Here is a 17,739-nt window from a genome sequence, read left to right as displayed (position 1 = left end):
ACATAGGGGCAGTATTATAGTAGTTATATTCTTGTATATAGGGGCAGTATTATCTATATATATAATTGTCTAAAGGTACCGTCACACTTAGCGACGCTGCAGCGATACCGACAACGATCCGGATCGCTGCAGCGTCGCTGTTTGGTCGCTGGAGAGCTGTCACACAGACCGCTCTCCAGCGACCAACGATCCCGAGGTCCCCGGTAACCAGGGTAAACATCGGGTAACTAAGCGCAGGGCCGCGCTTAGTAACCCGATGTTTACCCTGGTTACCATCGTAAAAAAACAAACAGTACATACTTACATTCAGCTGTCTGTCCCTTGCCGTCTGTTTCCTGCACTGACTGCTGGCCGTAAAGTGAAAGCAGAGCACAGCCACAGCGGTGAGTCACCGCTGTGTGACTCACCGCTGTGCTGTGCTTTCACTTTCACTTTGCGGCCAGCAGTCAGTGCAGGAACCAGACGGTAAGGGACAGACAGCTGAATGTAAGTATGTACTGTTTGTTTTTTTATGATGGTAACCAGGGTAAACATCGGGTTACTAAGCGCGGCCCTGCGCTTAGTTACCCGATGTTTACCCTGGTTACCAGTGAAGACATCGCTGAATCGGTGTCACACACACCGATTCAGCGATGTCTGCGGGGAGTCCAGCGACGAAATAAAGTTCTGGACTTTCTTCCCCGACCAGCGACAGCACAGCAGGGGCCTGATCGCTGCTGCCTGTCACACTGGACGATATCGCTAGCGAGGACGCTGCAACGTCACGGATCGCTAGCGATATCGTCTAGTGTGACGGTACCTTAAGGGTTTTTCCGTCTGTCTCTCTGTCTGTCTGTCTGTCTGTCTGTCCTGGAAATCCCGCGTCTCTGATTGGTCGAGGCCACCAGGCCTCGACCAATCAGAGACCGGCACAGCATCGACGTAGAAATCCCGCGTCTCTAATTGGTCGAGGCCGCCAGGCCTCGACCAATCAGCAACGGGCACAGCGACGATGATGTCATAAAGGACGTAGACATCTCACGTTTCTGATTCAGCGATGGGCACAGTATCGACGTAGATGTCATAATGGTTGCCATGGCGACGATGATGTCATAAAGGTTGCCTCGACCAATCAGCGACGGGCACAGTCTGCCGCGAATTCTGGAATCATCATTGTCCATATACTACGGGAACATGCATATTCTAGAATACCCGATGCGTTAGAATCGGGCCACAATCTAGTAGTACTTATATTCTTGTACATAGGAGCAGTATTATAGTAGTTATATTCTTGTACATAGGAGCAGTATTATAGTAGATATATTCTTGTACATAGGGGCAGTATTATAGTAGTTATATTCTTGTACATAGGAGCAGTATTATAGTAGATATATTCTTGTACATAGGGGCTTTATTATAGTAGTTATATTCTTGTACATAGGAGCAGTATTATAGTAGATATATTCTTGTACATAGGGGCAGTATTATAGTAGTTATATTCTTGTATATAGGGGCAGTATTATAGTACTTATATTCTTGTACATAGGAGCAGTATTATAGTAGTTATATTCTTGTACATAGGGGCAGTATTATAGTAGTTATATTCTTGTACATAGGAGCAGTATTATAGTAGTTATAGTCTTGTACATAGGAGCAGTATTATAGTAGTTATATTCTTGTACATAGAAGCAGTATTAAAGTAGTTATATTCTTGTACATAGGGGCATTATTATAGTAGTTATATTCTTGTACATAGGGGCAGTATTATAGTAGTTATATTCTTGTATATAGGAGCAGTATTATAGTAGTTATATTCTTGTACATATGAGCAGTATTATAGTAGTTATATTCTTGTACATAGGAGCAGTATTATAGTAGTTATATTCTTGTACAGAGGATCAGTATTATAGTAGTTATATTCTTGTACATAGGGGCAGTATTATAGTAGTTATATTCCTGTACATAGGGGCAGTATTATAGTAGTTATATTCCTGTACATAGGAGCAGTATTATAGTAGATATATTCTTGTACATAGGGGCAGTATTATAGTAGTCATAAAATTTTGTACATAGGAGCAGTATTATAGTAGTTATATTCCTGTACATAGGAGCAGTATTATAGTAGTTATAGTCTTGTACATATGAGCAGTATTATAGTAGTTATATTCTTGTACATAGGAGCAGTATTTTAGTAGTTATATTCTTGTACAGAGGAGCAGTATTATAGTAGTTATATTCTTGTACATAGGGGCAGTATTATAGCAGTTATATTCCTGTACATAGGGGCAGTATTATAGTAGTTATATTCCTGTACATAGGAGCAGTATTATAGTAGATATATTCTTGTACATAGGGGCAGTATTATAGTAGTCATAAAATTTTGTACATAGGAGCAGTATTATAGTAGTTATATTCCTGTACATAGGAGCAGTATTATAGTAGTTATAGTCTTGTACATAGGGGCAGTATTATAGTAGTTATATTCCTGTACATAGAAGCAGTATTATAGTAGATATATTCTTGTACATAGGGGCAGTATTATAGTAGTTATATTCTTGTACATAGGAGCAGTATTATAGTAGTTATATTCTTGTACATAGGGGCAGTATTATAGTAGTTATATTCTTGTACATAGGGAGCAGTATTATAGTAGTTATATTCTTGTACATAGGAGCAGTATTATGGTAGTTATATTCTTGCACATAGGGGCAGTATTATAGTAGTTACATTCTTGTACATAGGGAGCAGTATTATAGTAGTTATATTCTTCTACATAGGAGCAGTATTATAGTAGTTATATTCTTGTACATAGGGGCAGTATTATAGTAGTTATAATCTTGTACATAGGGGCAGTATTATAGTAGTTACATTCTTGTACATAGGGGGCAGTATTATAGTAGTTATATTCTTGTATATAGGGGCAGTATTATATTACTTATATTCGTGTACAGAGGAACAGTATTATAGTAGTTATATTCTTGTACATAGGAGCAGTATTATAGTAGATATATTCTTGTACATAGGGGCAGTATTATAGTAGTTATAATCTTGTACATAAGGGCAGTATTATAGTAGTTATATTCTTGTACATAGGAGCAGTATTATAGTAGTTATATTCTTGTACATAGGGGCAGTATTATAGTAGTTATATTCTTGTACATAGGAGCAGTATTATAGTAGTTATATTCTTGTACATAGGGGCAGTATTATAGTAGTTATATTCTTGTACATAGGGGCAGTATTATAGTAGTTATATTCTTGTACATAGGGGCAGTATTATAGTAGTTATATTCTTGTACATAGGGAGCAGTATTATAGTAGTTATATTCTTGTACATAGGAGCAGTATTATAGCAGTTATATTCTTGTACATAGGGAGCAGTATTATAGTAGTTATAGTCTTGTACATAGGGGCAGTATTATAGTAGTTATATTCTTGTACACAGCAGTACATTAACCCCTCCATCACCATGTTGCGGTGCAGCAGTGATGTAACGGTTCAGTGTCTATTTGTCCTTGTGCCTCTCGGTGCAGGGATCAGACGTCCTTGAGTCTCCATTAGATTATACTCTACAGGACGCCATAATTAACATTTTTTCTGCTCCGTGAAGTAGACGACTAATTGACCTTTTCACTGATGGAGAATAAATCTACAGGCTATTTGCAGGAAGATATTTTCTCCTCCTGGTTTGTGCGTATGAAACCTTAAAAAGATCATATTTGAGATGATCATTCTTTGCGTTTCCAGACCTCACATATGTCATGAAGGTAGCAGGTGCAGGGACGGCGGTCACAACAGAGGTCTGGTGTGAGATGAGGCCTAAAATAACTGCTCCCAGATTTGAAGACACAAAAACGCTCCCACAATGCAATGTATGATGGTAAATAAAAATTTTGGATGCAAATACGGTACAAATAAGTGATATTCAGACTCACCTCCCCATTAGTGAAACAGTATAGATAAGCAACCACAAAACCCTGAAAAGAAAAGAGAATGCATGTTTAATGGAGATGTCCATACATTAATATAGTGAATGTCTCATTTCAAAAGAGTCTAGGGGTGGTGCTTCATGAGGGGTGGAGCTTCTAAAGAGTCCAGGGGTGGTGCTTTATGAGGGGTGGAACTTCTAAAGAGTCTCAGGTGGGTTTTTATGAGGGATGGAGCTTTTAAAGAGTCCAGGGGTGGTGCTTTATGTGGAGTAGAGCTTCTAAAGAGTCCAGGGGAGGTGCTTTATGAGAAGTGGAGCTTCTAAAGAGTCTAGGAGTGGTGCTTCATGAGGGGTGGAGCTTCTAAAGAGTCCAGGGGTGGTGCTTTATGAGGGGTGGAGCTTCTAAAGAGTCTCAAGTGGGGTTTTATGAGGGGAGAAGCTTCTAAAGAGTCCAGGGGTGGTGCTTTATGAGGAATTGAGCTTCTAAAGAGTCCAGGGGTGGTGCTTTATGAGGGGTGGAACTTCTAAAGAGTCTCAGGTGGGTTTTTATGAGGGATGAAGCTTTTAAAGAGTCCAGGGGTGGTGCTTTATGAGGAGTGGAGCTTCTAAAGAGTCCAGGGGAGGTGCTTTATGAGAAGTGGAGCTTCTAAAGAGTCTAGGGGTGGTGCTTTATGAGGGGTGGAGCTTCTAAAGAGTCAAGGCGTGGTGCTTTATGAGGGATGGAGCTTCTAAAGAGTTCAGAGGTGGTGCTTTATGAGGGGTGGAGCTTCTAAAGAGTTTAGTGGTGGTACTTTATGAGGGGTGGAGTTTTTAAAGAGTCCATGGATGGTGCTTTATGAAGGGTTGTAGTTCTAAAGAGTTTCAGGCTTTATAAGGGGCAAAGTTTCTAAAGAGTTCAGGGGTGGTGCTTTATGAAGGGTTGAGGTTCTAAAGAGTCTCAGGAGGGTTTTTTGAGGGATAGAGCTTACAAAACATCCAGGGGTGTTGCTTCATGAGGGCTGGCTTATAAATAGAGAAGTGGAGCATCTAAAGAGTCTGGGGTGGGGGTTTATGATGGTTGGAGCTTCTAAAGAGTCTATGGGTGGCGTTTTATGATGGGTGGAGCTCATAAGGAGTCTAGGTTGGGACTTTTTGAGGGGTGAAGCTAATAATGAGTCTATGGGTGGTATTATAGATGTGCAGAGTACTTAAAAAGTCATTGGGTTAAACTCTTTAATAGCTTCACTTGGGCCAATAGGTAAAGGGGAAAAACATCAAGATTTTTCTTTTTCAATTTTCTTGAAGCAGTTTAGTTTTCCAGATCTCCTGCAGCTTTTAACATCAGCAAACTTTTCCCAGCTAGAGATTCATTTAGGATCTTAAGAACTTGGGGTACAGAGGCAAAAGATCCCCCTGCCCCATATGAAGGCACTAAAATGGATGACTCCTAGGGCGCATGCTGAATGTAGAGTAAAATGTTTTTCACTCCTCCCACTTATTGGCTTATGTCATGGGATAGAAAAGTAGGCAGCACTAGTTATTTTCAGCATCGATTGGGGTTTTGTAGAATATTTTGATCCCTTTGCAGACTATGTCACCTGGAAGGAGCTCATGGTCAGTTGGATGAAGAGCAGGATGTGCTTGGTGAGACCCTTGATGTGCTCATCACTGACGAACGTGAACAGGACCTCGTGAGTCCCCAGGAGCGGGATGAGGATGAGCGTCGCTTTTGCAAACCTTATAAAACAAAAATATGAAGTTGCAGATGGGTGGAGAGGCCAAAATAGGGAACACAAAGTCTTCATAATGATAGAAGTCAACTTTTACAATATCCTACTATATATAGGAAGGAATATTGTGGCCCTATAGTGACCCATGGGGCCTCCCATTCAGACGTCTACAGATACTAGGGTCCATCAGTGGAAGATGCCAATAGGATGTAATTTTTTAGGCAAATTGATGCAGTGTCGAGCGTAGTGACATCACTAGAGTCCACCCAGGAGCAGACATAGGTCCCGTCCTGCTTAGCTGTACAGTTAAAAGATAGGCCCACATATCTATGTACATGTCATAGGTCCTTCGGCAAATTGGTACTTGATTTTGGGCTAATCTTACTCCAATATTTTGTTGGTGGTCGAGACTAAAATAGAAGATTTCCCATAAAGGTAGTATCTGTGTGGTATACTCTGATTTCACATTAGTGGAGGGGCTGATTGAGGAAGACCACAATGCACCCATTCATTTCCATGGGCCATGCTGTGTTTCAGTGGGAATCTGTTGGTGCCTGATTGGTCCTGTTGGGATCTTTTGAGTCTGGTGGGTCTCTGTTTGTGTCTAGCAATACAATGTTGGGTCTAGTGGGACTCTGTTGGTTCTAATGAGACTCTTGGTGGATGTCTGCTGCTTTCAGTGGCACTCTGGTGTATGCTTATTGAGCCCTGCTTGGGATCTGTGGGTCCAGTTGGAGATTATTGCTTCCAGGAGGGTTTAGTAGGACTCTTAGTGGGACTCTGTTAGCTTTAGTTGCTACCTATAAGATAGTGGGTCCCAGTTGGTTCTGATGCGACTCTCTTGGGTCTCGTTATAAACTATTGGTTCTAATGGGAGTCTATGGGTTATTGGATCCAGTTGGACTCTTAAGTCTAGTAAGCCCCTGTAGTGGGCTGCCAATGGTTCTAGTGTGCCTTGGATAATTCTGGTGAGATATTGATTGTTGGGTCCATTAATACTCTGCTTGATCTATTGGGACTCTATTTCGCCTAATAAGCCTGTCTTGCTTAAAGTTGGCCTCTGTTGCTTCTACTGAAACTCTACATTTCACGGGTCTCTGGTAGTTCTATGGTGTCTCAGTTAGTTCTGGTGGGAGACTGTTTAGTCTGTTAGTACTATGCTGGGTCTAGTAGGAGTCTGTTGGGTTTAGAAGATCTGGTCTTCTGGTCTTAGTCAGACACAGTTTCTGCCCGTTGAAGTCTGGGTCCAATTTCAGTTGGGTCTAGAAGATGGTCTGCTCATCGTAGTTGCATACAATTGCTTTCAGCCGGTGTCTTGGTCCAGTCCTAGTTGAGTCTAGAAGATGAAGGCCAGCTGGTCTTAGTCAGACACAGTTGATTCCAGTTGGAGTCTGAGTCCAGTATTAGTTGGGTCTAAAAGATGAAGGTCTGCTGGTCTTAGTCGGACATAGTTGCTTCCAGTTGGAGTCTGGGTCCAGTCTTGGTTGGCTCTAGAAAATGAAGGTCTGCTTGTCTTAGTCAAACACAGTTACTTCCAGTTGGAGTCTGGGTGCAGTCTTAGTTGGGTCTAGAAGATGAAGGTCTGCTGGTCTTAGTCAGACATAGTTGTTTCCAGTTGGAGTCTGGGTCCAGTCTTAGTTGGGTCTAGAAAATGAAGGTCTGCTTGTCTTAGTCAGACATAGTTGTTTCCAGTTGGAGTCTGGGTCCAGTCTTAGTTGGGTCTAGAAGATGAAGGTCTGCTGGTTTTAGTCGGACATAGTTGTTTCCAGTTGGAGTCTGGGTCCAGTCTTGGTTGGGTCTAGAAAATGAAGGTCTGCTTGTCTTAGTCAAACACAGTTACTTCCAGTTGGAGTCTGGATCCAGTCTTAGTTGGGTCTAGAAAATGAAGGTCTGTTTGTCTTAGTCAGACATAGTTGTTTCCAGTTGGAGTCTGGGTCCAGTCTTAGTTGGGTCTAGAAGATGAAGATCTGCTGGTTTTAGTCGGACATAGTTGTTTCCAGTTGTAGTCTGGGTCCAGTCTTAGTTGGGTCTAAAAGATGAAGGTGTGATGGACTTAGTCGGACACAGTTACTCCAAGCGGGGTCTGGGTTCAGACTTAGTTGGGTCTAGAAAATAAAGGTCTGATGCTCTTTGTCTGGCACAGTTGCTTCCAGTCGGAGTCTGGGCCCAGTCTTAGTTGGGTTTCAGAGATGAAGGTCTGCTGGCCTTGGCAAATTCAGTTTCTTCCAGCTGAACTCTGGGTCCAGTCCTAGCTGGGCCTATTAAATGCAGGTCTGCTGATCTTAGTCGGACTCAGTTGCTTTCAGTCGGAATCTGGGTCCAGTCTTAGTTGGGTCTCCGAGATGAAGGTCTGCTGGCTTTAAAAGGGCACACTTGCTTCTAGTCGGAGTCTGTTGGGTCAGTTGGGCCACAAGCAACTTTCATCTCCCTAATAAGACATAGGATGGACTATCTCCCTTATTGGGGTTCTCCATCATGTGGATCTGTTTAGGACCCGGTCTATTCATTTTCACTTCAAATGGCCACTTTCTTCCTAACCCAGCAGCACATCTGTCCACTGGTTATGTCCGGTAAATTGACTTTCTAAATGCATGACCAGCATGCAAGGATTAGATTACAAGCTCCTCGGGGGCGGGGACTAATGTGAATAACAATAGTAGTACTCTCCCATTCCACTAGATGGCGCTCAGCATGACATCACAGTCCCGATATTATGCTCTCTGGGGTCACTCTTTTCTTTACCTGTACTTGTAGTCTGTAAACTTCAGCTGCTGGGCCTTCAGCTTCAGATGGAGAAGGTTCAGGATCCTGATGTGTATGATGAAGTTTATCTACAGAAGTGATACAGACCATCTCATGTAAAAGACAGAAATGTGGCTCCTAATTAAAGGGTTTATGGACACTTTACTTTAGCCACATCCAAAGCAAAAGTCAAATCCTATTGGTTGATAATAGCCACACCCCTCTTAGCTTACTGGAGCTCCCATCATGCACTGCTCTCAGTAGATTTGTATTCTGGGAGCGTGGAGTAGTAATTTCCTGTATAAGGGAGGGTTTGGATACTTACAAATATGCAGATGAGCATCGGCCCCTTAATAATATACCAGATTGCCGTATTTTGATTTACTGCCCAGCACCTAAAAGAACAAACGGTAAAATATACAATCGGCCGCACTGAAAACTTTATTTAAATGTCCTTCATTAGCAAAAATCTGTATCGTGGGGAGAACTCCACCCAGATGTTACACTGATAACAGCGAGCAAAGGATCGGGGAGAGGAAGGGAGACAGCACTACATATCCCAGAATGCACCACATCGGAGCGAGACCACTGCTGATAACAAGTCAGCAAGAGGGGAGATCCTGAGAGCTAACAGGAAATCAGCAGCAGGGGTGCAGTGACTGACTGTTATGGGGGTGCAGTGACTGTTATGGGGGTGCAGTGACTGTGTTATGGGGGTGCGGTGACTGTCTATTATGGGGGTGCGGTGACTGTCTGTTATGGGGGTGCGGAGACTGTCTGTTATGGGGGTGCGGAGACTGTCTATTATGGGGGTGCGGTGACTGTCTGTTATGGGGGTGCGGTGACTGTCTGTTATGGGGGTGCGGAGACTGTCTGTTATGGGGGTGCGGAGACTGTCTATTATGGGGGTGCGGTGACTGTTATGGGGGTGCGGTGACTGTCTGTTATGGGGGTGCGGTGACTGTCTGTTATGGGGGTGCGGTGGCTGTCTGTTATGGGGGTGCTGTGACTGTTATGGGGGTGCGGTGGCTGTCTGTTATGGGGGTGCGGAGACTGTCTATTATGGGGGTGCGGTGACTGTTATGGGGGTGCGGTGACTGTCTGTTATGGGGGTGCGGTGGCTGTGTGTTATGGGGGTGCTGTGACTGTTATGGGGGTGCGGTGGCTGTCTGTTATGGGGGTGCGGAGACTGTCTGTTATGGGGGTGCGGTGGCTGTGTGTTATGGGGGTGCTGTGACTGTTATGGGGGTGCGGTGGCTGTTATGGGGGTGCGGTGGCTGTCTGTTATGGGGGTGCGGTGACTGTTATGGGGGTGCGGTGGCTGTTAGGGGGGTGCGGTGACTGTTATGGGGGTGTGCGGTGACAGTCTGTTATGGGGGTGCGGTGACTTATGGGAGTGCGGTGACTGTCTGTTATGGGGGTGCGGTGACTTATGGGAGTGCGGTGACTGTCTGTTATGGGGTGCGGTGGCTGTCTGTTATGGGGTGTGGTGACTGTTATGGGGTGCGGTGACTGTCTGTTATGGGTGTGCGGAGACTGGCTGTTATGGGGGGGCAGTGACTGTTATGGGGGTGCGGTGACTGTTATGGGGGTGCGGTGACTGTTATGGGTGTACAGAGACTGGCTGTTATTGGGGTGCAGTGACTGTTATGGGTTGCGGTGACTGTTATGGGGGTGCGGAGACTGTTATGGTGTTTCGGTGGCTGTGTGTTATGGGGGTGCGGTGACTGTTATGGGGGTGTGGTGGCTGTTATGGGGGTGCGGTGTCTGTTATTGGGGTGCGATGACTTATGGGGTGCGGTGACTGTTATGGGGATGCGGAGACTGTCTGTTATGGGGGTGCGGTGACTTATGGGAGTGCGGTGACTGTCTGTTATGGGGTGCGGTGGCTGTCTGTTATGGGGTGTGGTGACTGTTATGGGGTGCGGTGACTGTCTGTTATGGGTGTGCGGAGACTGGCTGTTATGGGGGGGCAGTGACTGTTATGGGGGTGCGGTGACTGTTATGGGGGTGCGGTGACTGTTATGGGGGTGCGGTGACTGTTATGGGTGTACAGAGACTGGCTGTTATTGGGGTGCAGTGACTGTTATGGGGTGCGGTGACTGTTATGGGGGTGCGGAGACTGTTATGGTGTTGCGGTGGCTGTGTGTTATGGGGGTGCGGTGACTGTTATGGGGGTGTGGTGGCTGTTATGGGGGTGCGGTGTCTGTTATTGGGGTGCGATGACTTATGGGGTGCGGTGACTGTTATGGGGATGCGGAGACTGTCTGTTATGGGGGTGCGGTGGCTGTTATGGGGGTGCGCTGACTGTTATGGGGTGCGGTGACTGCCATGGGGGTGCGGTGGCTGTCTTATTGGGGTGCGATGACTGTTATGGGGTGCGATGACTTATGGGAGTATGGTGACTGTTATGGGGTGTGGTGACTGTTATGGGGGTGCGGTGACTGTTATGGGTGTGCGGAGACTGGCTGTTATGGGGGGGCAGTGACTGTTATGGGGGTGCGGTGACTGTTATGGGGGTGCGGTGACTGTTATGGGTGTGCAGAGACTGGCTGTTATTGGGGTGCTGTGACTGTTATGGGGTGCGGTGACTGTTATGGGGGTGCGGAGACTGTCTTTTATGGGGGTGTGGTGGCTGTTATGGGGGTGCGGTGTCTGTTATTGGGGTGCGATGACTTATGGGGTGCGGTGACTGTTATGGGGATGCGGAGACTGTCTGTTATGGGGGTGCGGTGGCTGTTATGGGGGTGCGCTGACTGTTATGGGGTGCGGTGACTGCCATGGGGGTGCGGTGGCTGTCTGTTATTGGGGTGCGATGACTGTTATGGGGTGCGATGACTTATGGGAGTATGGTGACTGTCTGTTATGGGGTGTGGTGACTGTTATGGGGGTGCGGTGACTGTCTGTTATGGGTGTGCGGAGACTGGCTGTTATGGGGGGGCAGTGACTGTTATGGGGGTGCGGTGACTGTTATGGGGGTGCGGTGACTGTTATGGGTGTGCAGAGACTGGCTGTTATTGGGGTGCTGTGACTGTTATGGGGTGCGGTGACTGTTATGGGGGTGCGGAGACTGTCTGTTATGGGGGTGCGGTGGCTGTGTGTTATGGGGGTGCGGTGGCTGTTATGGGGGTGCAGTGGCTATCTGTTATTGGGGTGCGATGACTTATGGGGTGCGGTGACTGTTATGGGGATGCAGAGACTGTCTGTTATGGGGGTGCGGTGGCTGTTATGGGGTGCGGTGACTGCTATGGGGGTGCGGTATCTGTTATTGGGGTGCGATGACTGTTATGGGGTGCGGTGACTGTTATGGGGATGCGGAGACTGTCTGTTATGGGGGTGCGGTGACTGGTATGGGGGTGCGGTGACTGTCTTTTATGGGGGTGTGGTGACTGTCTGTTATGGGAGTGTGGTGACTGTCTGTTATGGGAGTGCGGTGACTGTCTGTTATGGGGATGCGGTGACTGTTATGGGGGTGCGGTGGCTGTGTGTTATGGGGGTGCGGTGGCTGTTATGGGGGTGCGGTGGCTGTTATTGGGGTGCGGTGACTGTTATGGGGATGCGGTGACTGTTATGGGGGTGCGGTGGCTGTCTGTTATTGGGGTGCGGTGACTGTTATGGGGATGCGGAGACTGTCTGTTATGGGGGTGCGGTGTCTGTTATGGGGGTGCGGTGTCTGTTATGGGAGGCGGTGGCTGTTATGGGGGTGCGGTGACTTATGGGGGTGCGGTGACTGGTATGGGGGTGTGGTGGCTGTTATGGGGGTGTGGTGGCTGTTATGGGGGTGTGGAGTCTGTTATGGAGGTTGGGTGGCGATGACTATTACGGGGTGCAGGGACAATGACAGTGACCCCGATGTCCTGTACTTTCCACCTTGATCCTTGAACTGTCTCTTCCCTGGAGCCGCCAGCACCGCTCCTCTCCACGTTTCCGCAGTTTCGTGCCTCGGGTGATTGATGCGCGCAGTCACCGGATCTATATCTACATGGCGTAGATGCTGTTTGGAGATCACACCGTGAATCTCGCTGCCGTTAGCGCAGTCAGACACATGACTGATCATCCCGCCACCTCAGGGTCCTCCCGTAATTAATGCCTGCCGGCGAGTGCTGCTCTCGAGGCTGAAACGCTGCTTAACTACTGGTGACACCTCCCTGACAGTAGTGTAGACTTGCTGAAATGCTCTGTGCTGCTGCACCGAACCGATGCCAGAACTCACCCCTCGTTCTCCAGGTAGGTTCTCGCGATCACCCAGGGTATGATGAACAGTAGGGGGCAAACTGCAAAACAAACAGGAGCCGGTGAAATAAAGCCCCCCAGGACCACAGCTGGACCCCAGGGGTGGCCACTTACACCAGCCGATGGCCACGTATCGCAGCAGCATCCGCCGCTCGCACAGGATCAGGGAGACGATGGTGGTGTGCAGGTAGATCCCCTCCACAAGCAGCCAGAAATAATTGGCGCCCACGAAGAAATGCAGCGAGATGTGAACGATGCGACAGGAGGTAGGAATCTGCAAAGAGAGGGGCAAATGTCACAGCCCCCCCTGGTGGCCACATTAGTCATCGCATGAAGACCTGTAGACCCCCATCCATATGACCGGGGGTGATGCGTTACCTGCGGCGTCAGTACAGACAGCCAGTCGTCCTCGTTGTTTGCCATTTTCGGGGCCAGGTCTGTTCTCTGCAGGTCCTTTATCAACACGGCCAAAGCCCTCAGAATGAACGAGCCAAAGAGATTCATGTGGATGTAATTCCGGGTGCAGTGAAGCTTCCTAAAAAGTGGGAGAAAGGTACAAGAATGAGCCTCAAAATACTGGTCGCGGTGTGCAGATCCACCACCGGGGGCAGCAGAGAGGAGATGACTATAGATGAGCCCCTAAGTACTGGCTGCAGTGTGCAGATCCACCACCAGGGGCAGCAGAGAGGAGATGACTATAGATGAGCGCCTAAGTGCTGTCTGCAGTGTGCAGATCCACCACCGGGGGGCGACAGAGAGGTCACAAGAATTAACCCCAAAATACTGGCTGCAGTGTACAAGATCCACCACCGGGGGGGGGGGGGGGGGCGACAGAGAGGTCACAAGAATGAATCCCAAAATACTGGCTGCAGTGTGCAGATCCACCACCGGGGGGCGACAGAGAGCTCACAAATATTAACCCCAAAATACTGGCTGCAGTGTACAGATCCACCACCGGGGGGCGACAGAGAGGTCACAAGAATTAACCCCAAAATACTGGCTGCAGTGTGCAGATCCACCACCGGGGGAGCGACAGAGAGGTCACAAGAATGAATCCCAAAATACTGGCTGCAGTGTGCAGATCCACCACCGGGGGGGGGGGGCGGGACAGAGAGCTCACAAGTATTAACCCCAAAATACTGGCTGCAGTGTACAGATCCACCACCGGGGGGCGACAGAGAGGTCCAAAGAAGTAACCCCAAAATACTGGCTGCAGTGTGCAGATCCACCACCGCGGGGGCGACAGAGAGGTCACAAGAATTAACCCCAAAATACTGGCTGCAGTGTGCAGATCCACTACCGGGGGCAGCAGAGAGGAGATGATTATAGATGAGCCCCTAGGCACTGGGTGCAGTGTGCAGATCCACCACCGGGGGCAGCAGAGAGGAGATGACTATATAGATGGGCCCCTAAGTACTGGCTGCAGTGTGCAGATCCACCACCGGGGAGCAGCAGAGAGGAGATGACTATAGATGAGCCCCCAAGTACTGGCCGCAGTGTGCAGATCCACCACCGGGGGGCAGCAGAGAGATGACTATAGATGAGCCCCTAAGTACTGGCTGCAGTGTGCAGATCCACCACCGGGGGGCAGCAGAGAGGAGGTGACTATAGATGAGCCCCTAAGTACTGGCTGGAGTGTGCAGATCAACCACCGGGGGGCAGCAGAGAGAAGATGACCATAGATGAGCCCCTACTGTATGCAGTGTGCAGATCCACCACCGGGGGGGCAGCAGAGAGAAGATGACTATAGATGAGCCCCTAAGTACTGGCCGCAGTGTGCAGATCCACCACCGGGGGACAGCAGAGAGAAGATGACTATAGATGAGCCCCTAAGTACTGGCCGCAGTGTGCAGATCCACCACCGGGGGGCAGCAGAGAGGAGATGACTCTAGATGAGCCCCTAAGTACCGGCCGCAGTGTGCAGATCCACCACCGGGGGACAGCAGAGAGATGACTATAGATGAGCCCCTAAGTACTGTCCGCAGTATGCAGATCCACCACCGGGTGGCAGCAGAGAGGAGATGACTATATAGATGAGCCCCTAAGTACTGTCCGCAGTGTGCAGATCCACCACCGGGAGACAGCAGAGAGGAGATGACTATAGATGAGCCCCTAAGTACTGGCTGCAGTGTACAGATCCACCACCGGGGGCAGCAGAGAGGAGATGACTATAGATGAGCCCCTAAGGCTACGTTCACATTTGCGTTGTGCGCCGCGTCGGCGACGCAACGCACAACGCAAATAAAAACGCACCAAAACGCACGCAAAAACGCTGCATTTTGCGACGCATGCGTCGTTTTTTGCCGAAATTTCGACGCAAAAAAATGCAACTTGTTGCATTTTCTTTGCCCGACGCTTGCGGCAAAAAAAACGCATGCATCGCACAACACAGCACAACGCATGTCCATGCGTCCCCCATGTTAAATATAGGGGCGCATGACGCATGCGTCGCCGCTGCGTTTCCCGACGCTGTGTCGGGAAACGCTAATGTGAACGTAGCCTAAGTACTGTCTGCAGTGTGCAGATCCACCACCGGGGGCAACAGAGAGGAGATGACTATAGATGAGCCCCTAAGTACTGTCTGCAGTGTGCAGATCCACCGCTGGGGGGCAGCAGAAAGGAGATGACTATAGATGAGCCCCTAAGTACTGGCCGCAGTGTGCAGATCCACCACCGGGGGCAGCAAAGGGGAGATGACTATAGATGAGCCCCTAAGTACTGGCCGCAGTGCACCGATCCACCACCGGGGGGCAGCAGAGAGGAGATGACTATAGATGAGCCCCTAAGTACTGTCTGCAGTGTGCAGATCCACCACCGGGAGGCAGCAGAGAGGAGATGACTATAGATGAGCCCCTAAGTACTGGCTGCAGTGTGCAGATCCACCACCGGGGGACAGCAGAGAGGAGATGATTATAGATGAGCCCCTAAGTACTAGCCGCAGTGTGCAGTTCCACCACCAGGGGCAGCAGAGAGGAGATGACTATAGATGAGCCCCTAAGTACTGGCCGCAGTGTGCAGATCCACCACTGGGGGGCAGCAGAGAGGAGATGACTATATAGATGAGTCCCTAAGTACTGGCTGCAGTGCACAGATCCACCAGCGGGGGCAGCAGAGAGATGACTATAGATGAGCCCCTAAGTACTGGCTGCAGTGTGCAGATCCACGACCAGGGGCAGCAGAGAGGAGATGACTATATAGATGGGCCCCTAAGTACTGTCTGCAGTGTGCAGATCCACCACCGGGGGCAGCAGAGAGGAGATGACTATAGATGAGCCCCTAAGTACTGGCCCCAGTGTGCAGATCCACCACCGGGAGGCAGCAGAGAGGAGATGACTATAGATGAGCCCCTAAGTACTGGCCGCAGTGTGCAGATCCACCACCGGGGGGCAGCAGAGGGGAGATGACTATAGCTGAGCCCCTAAGTACTGGCTGCAGTGTGCTGATCCACCACCGGGGGCAGCAGAGAGGAGATGACTATAGATGAGCCCCTAAGTACTGGCCGCAGTGTGCAGATCCATCATCGGGGGGCAGCAGAGGGGAGATGACTATAGCTGAGCCCCTAAGTACTATCTGCAGTGTGCAGATCCACCACCGGGAGGCAGCAGAGAGGAGATGACTATAGCTGAGCCCCTAAGTACTATCTGCAGTGTGCAGATCCACCACCGGGGGCAGCAGAGAGGAGATGACTATAGATGAGCCCCTAAGTACTGGCTGCAGTGTGCAGATCCACCACCGGGGGCAGCAGAGAAGAGATGACTATAGATGAGCCCCTAAGTACTGTCTGCAGTGTGCAGATCCACCACCGGGGACAGCAGAGAGGAGATGACTATAGATGAGCCCCTAAGTACTGTCCGCAGTGTGCAGATCCACCACCGGGGGCAGCAGAGAGGAGATGACTATATAGATGAGCCCCTAAGTACTGTCTGCAGTGTGCAGATCCACCACCGGGGGACAGCAGAGAGGAGATGATTATATAGATGAGCCCCTAAGTACTGTCTGTAGTGTGCAGATAAACCATCGGGGGCAGTAGAGAGGAGATGACTATATAGATGAGCCCCTAAGTACTGTCTGCAGTGTGCAGATCCACCACCGGGGGCAGCAGAGAGGAGATGACTATATAGATGAGCCCCTAAGTACTGGCCGCAGTGTGCAGATCCACCACCGGGGGACAGCAGAGAGGAGATGATTATAGATGAGCCCCTAAGTACTGGCCGCAGTGTGCAGATCCACCACCGGGGGCAGCAGAGGGGAGATGACTATAGATGAGCCCCTAAGTACTGGCCGCAGTGTGCAGATCCACCATCGGGGACAGCAGAGAGGAGATGACTATAGATGAGCCCCTAAGTACTGGCCGCAGCGTGCAGATCCACCATCGGGGACAGCAGAGAGGAGATGACTATAGATGAGCCCCTAAGTACTGTCTGTAGTGTGCAGATAAACCACCGGGGGCAGTAGAGAGATGACTATATAGATGAGCCCCTAAGTACTGGCCGCAGTGTGCAGATCCACCACCGGGGGACAGCAGAGAGGAGATGATTATAGATGAGCCCCTAAGTACTGGCCGCAGTGTGCAGATCCACCACAGGGGGCAGCAGAGGGGAGATGACTATAGATGAGCCCCTAAGTACTGGCCGCAGTGTGCAGATCCACCACTGGGGGGCAGCAGAGAGGAGATGACTATATAGATGAGCCCCTAAGGACTGTCTGCAGTGTGCAGATCCACCACCGGGGGCAGCAGAGAGGAGATGACTATAGATGAGCCCTCTAAGTACTGGCTGCAGTGTGCAGATCCACCACCGGGGGCAGCAGAGAGGAGATGACTATATAGATGAGCCCCTAAGTACTGTCTGCAGTGTGCAGATCCACCACCGGGGACAGCAGAGAGGAGATGACTATAGATGAGCCCCTAAATACTGGCTGCAGTGTGCAGATCCACCACCGGGGGCAGCAGAGAGGAGATGACTATAGATGAGCCCCTAAGTACTGGCCGCAGTGTGCAGATCCACCACCGTGGGCAGCAGAGAGGAGATGACTATAGATGAGCCCCTAAGTACTGGCCGCAGTGTGCAGATCCACCACTGGGGGGCAGCAGAGAGGAGATGACTATATAGATGAGTCCCTAAGTACTGGCTGCAGTGCACGGATCCA

General features: G+C 49.2%; 1 protein-coding gene across 1 annotated transcript in view; it reads right to left on the bottom strand.

The window, feature by feature from the left end:
- GLP2R (glucagon like peptide 2 receptor) overlaps positions 1-17,739 on the bottom strand; it is a 127,579-nt gene that overhangs the window by 10,173 nt on the left and 99,667 nt on the right. Inside the window, exons 6-12 of the mRNA XM_069749132.1 lie at positions 12,970-13,126; positions 12,706-12,865; positions 12,572-12,632; positions 8,684-8,753; positions 8,359-8,447; positions 5,485-5,623; positions 3,915-3,956 (exon numbers count right to left, since the gene is read on the bottom strand). Coding sequence (XP_069605233.1) covers positions 3,915-3,956; positions 5,485-5,623; positions 8,359-8,447; positions 8,684-8,753; positions 12,572-12,632; positions 12,706-12,865; positions 12,970-13,126 — 718 coding nt within the window. The remainder of the gene's footprint in view (positions 1-3,914; positions 3,957-5,484; positions 5,624-8,358; positions 8,448-8,683; positions 8,754-12,571; positions 12,633-12,705; positions 12,866-12,969; positions 13,127-17,739) is intronic.

The sequence above is a fragment of the Ranitomeya imitator genome, chromosome 2, assembly GCF_032444005.1.
Source record: "Ranitomeya imitator isolate aRanImi1 chromosome 2, aRanImi1.pri, whole genome shotgun sequence".
NCBI lineage: Eukaryota > Metazoa > Chordata > Amphibia > Anura > Dendrobatidae > Ranitomeya > Ranitomeya imitator.
Note: the sequence above shows the minus strand (reverse complement) of the source record. Positions and strands in the feature narration are given on the sequence as shown.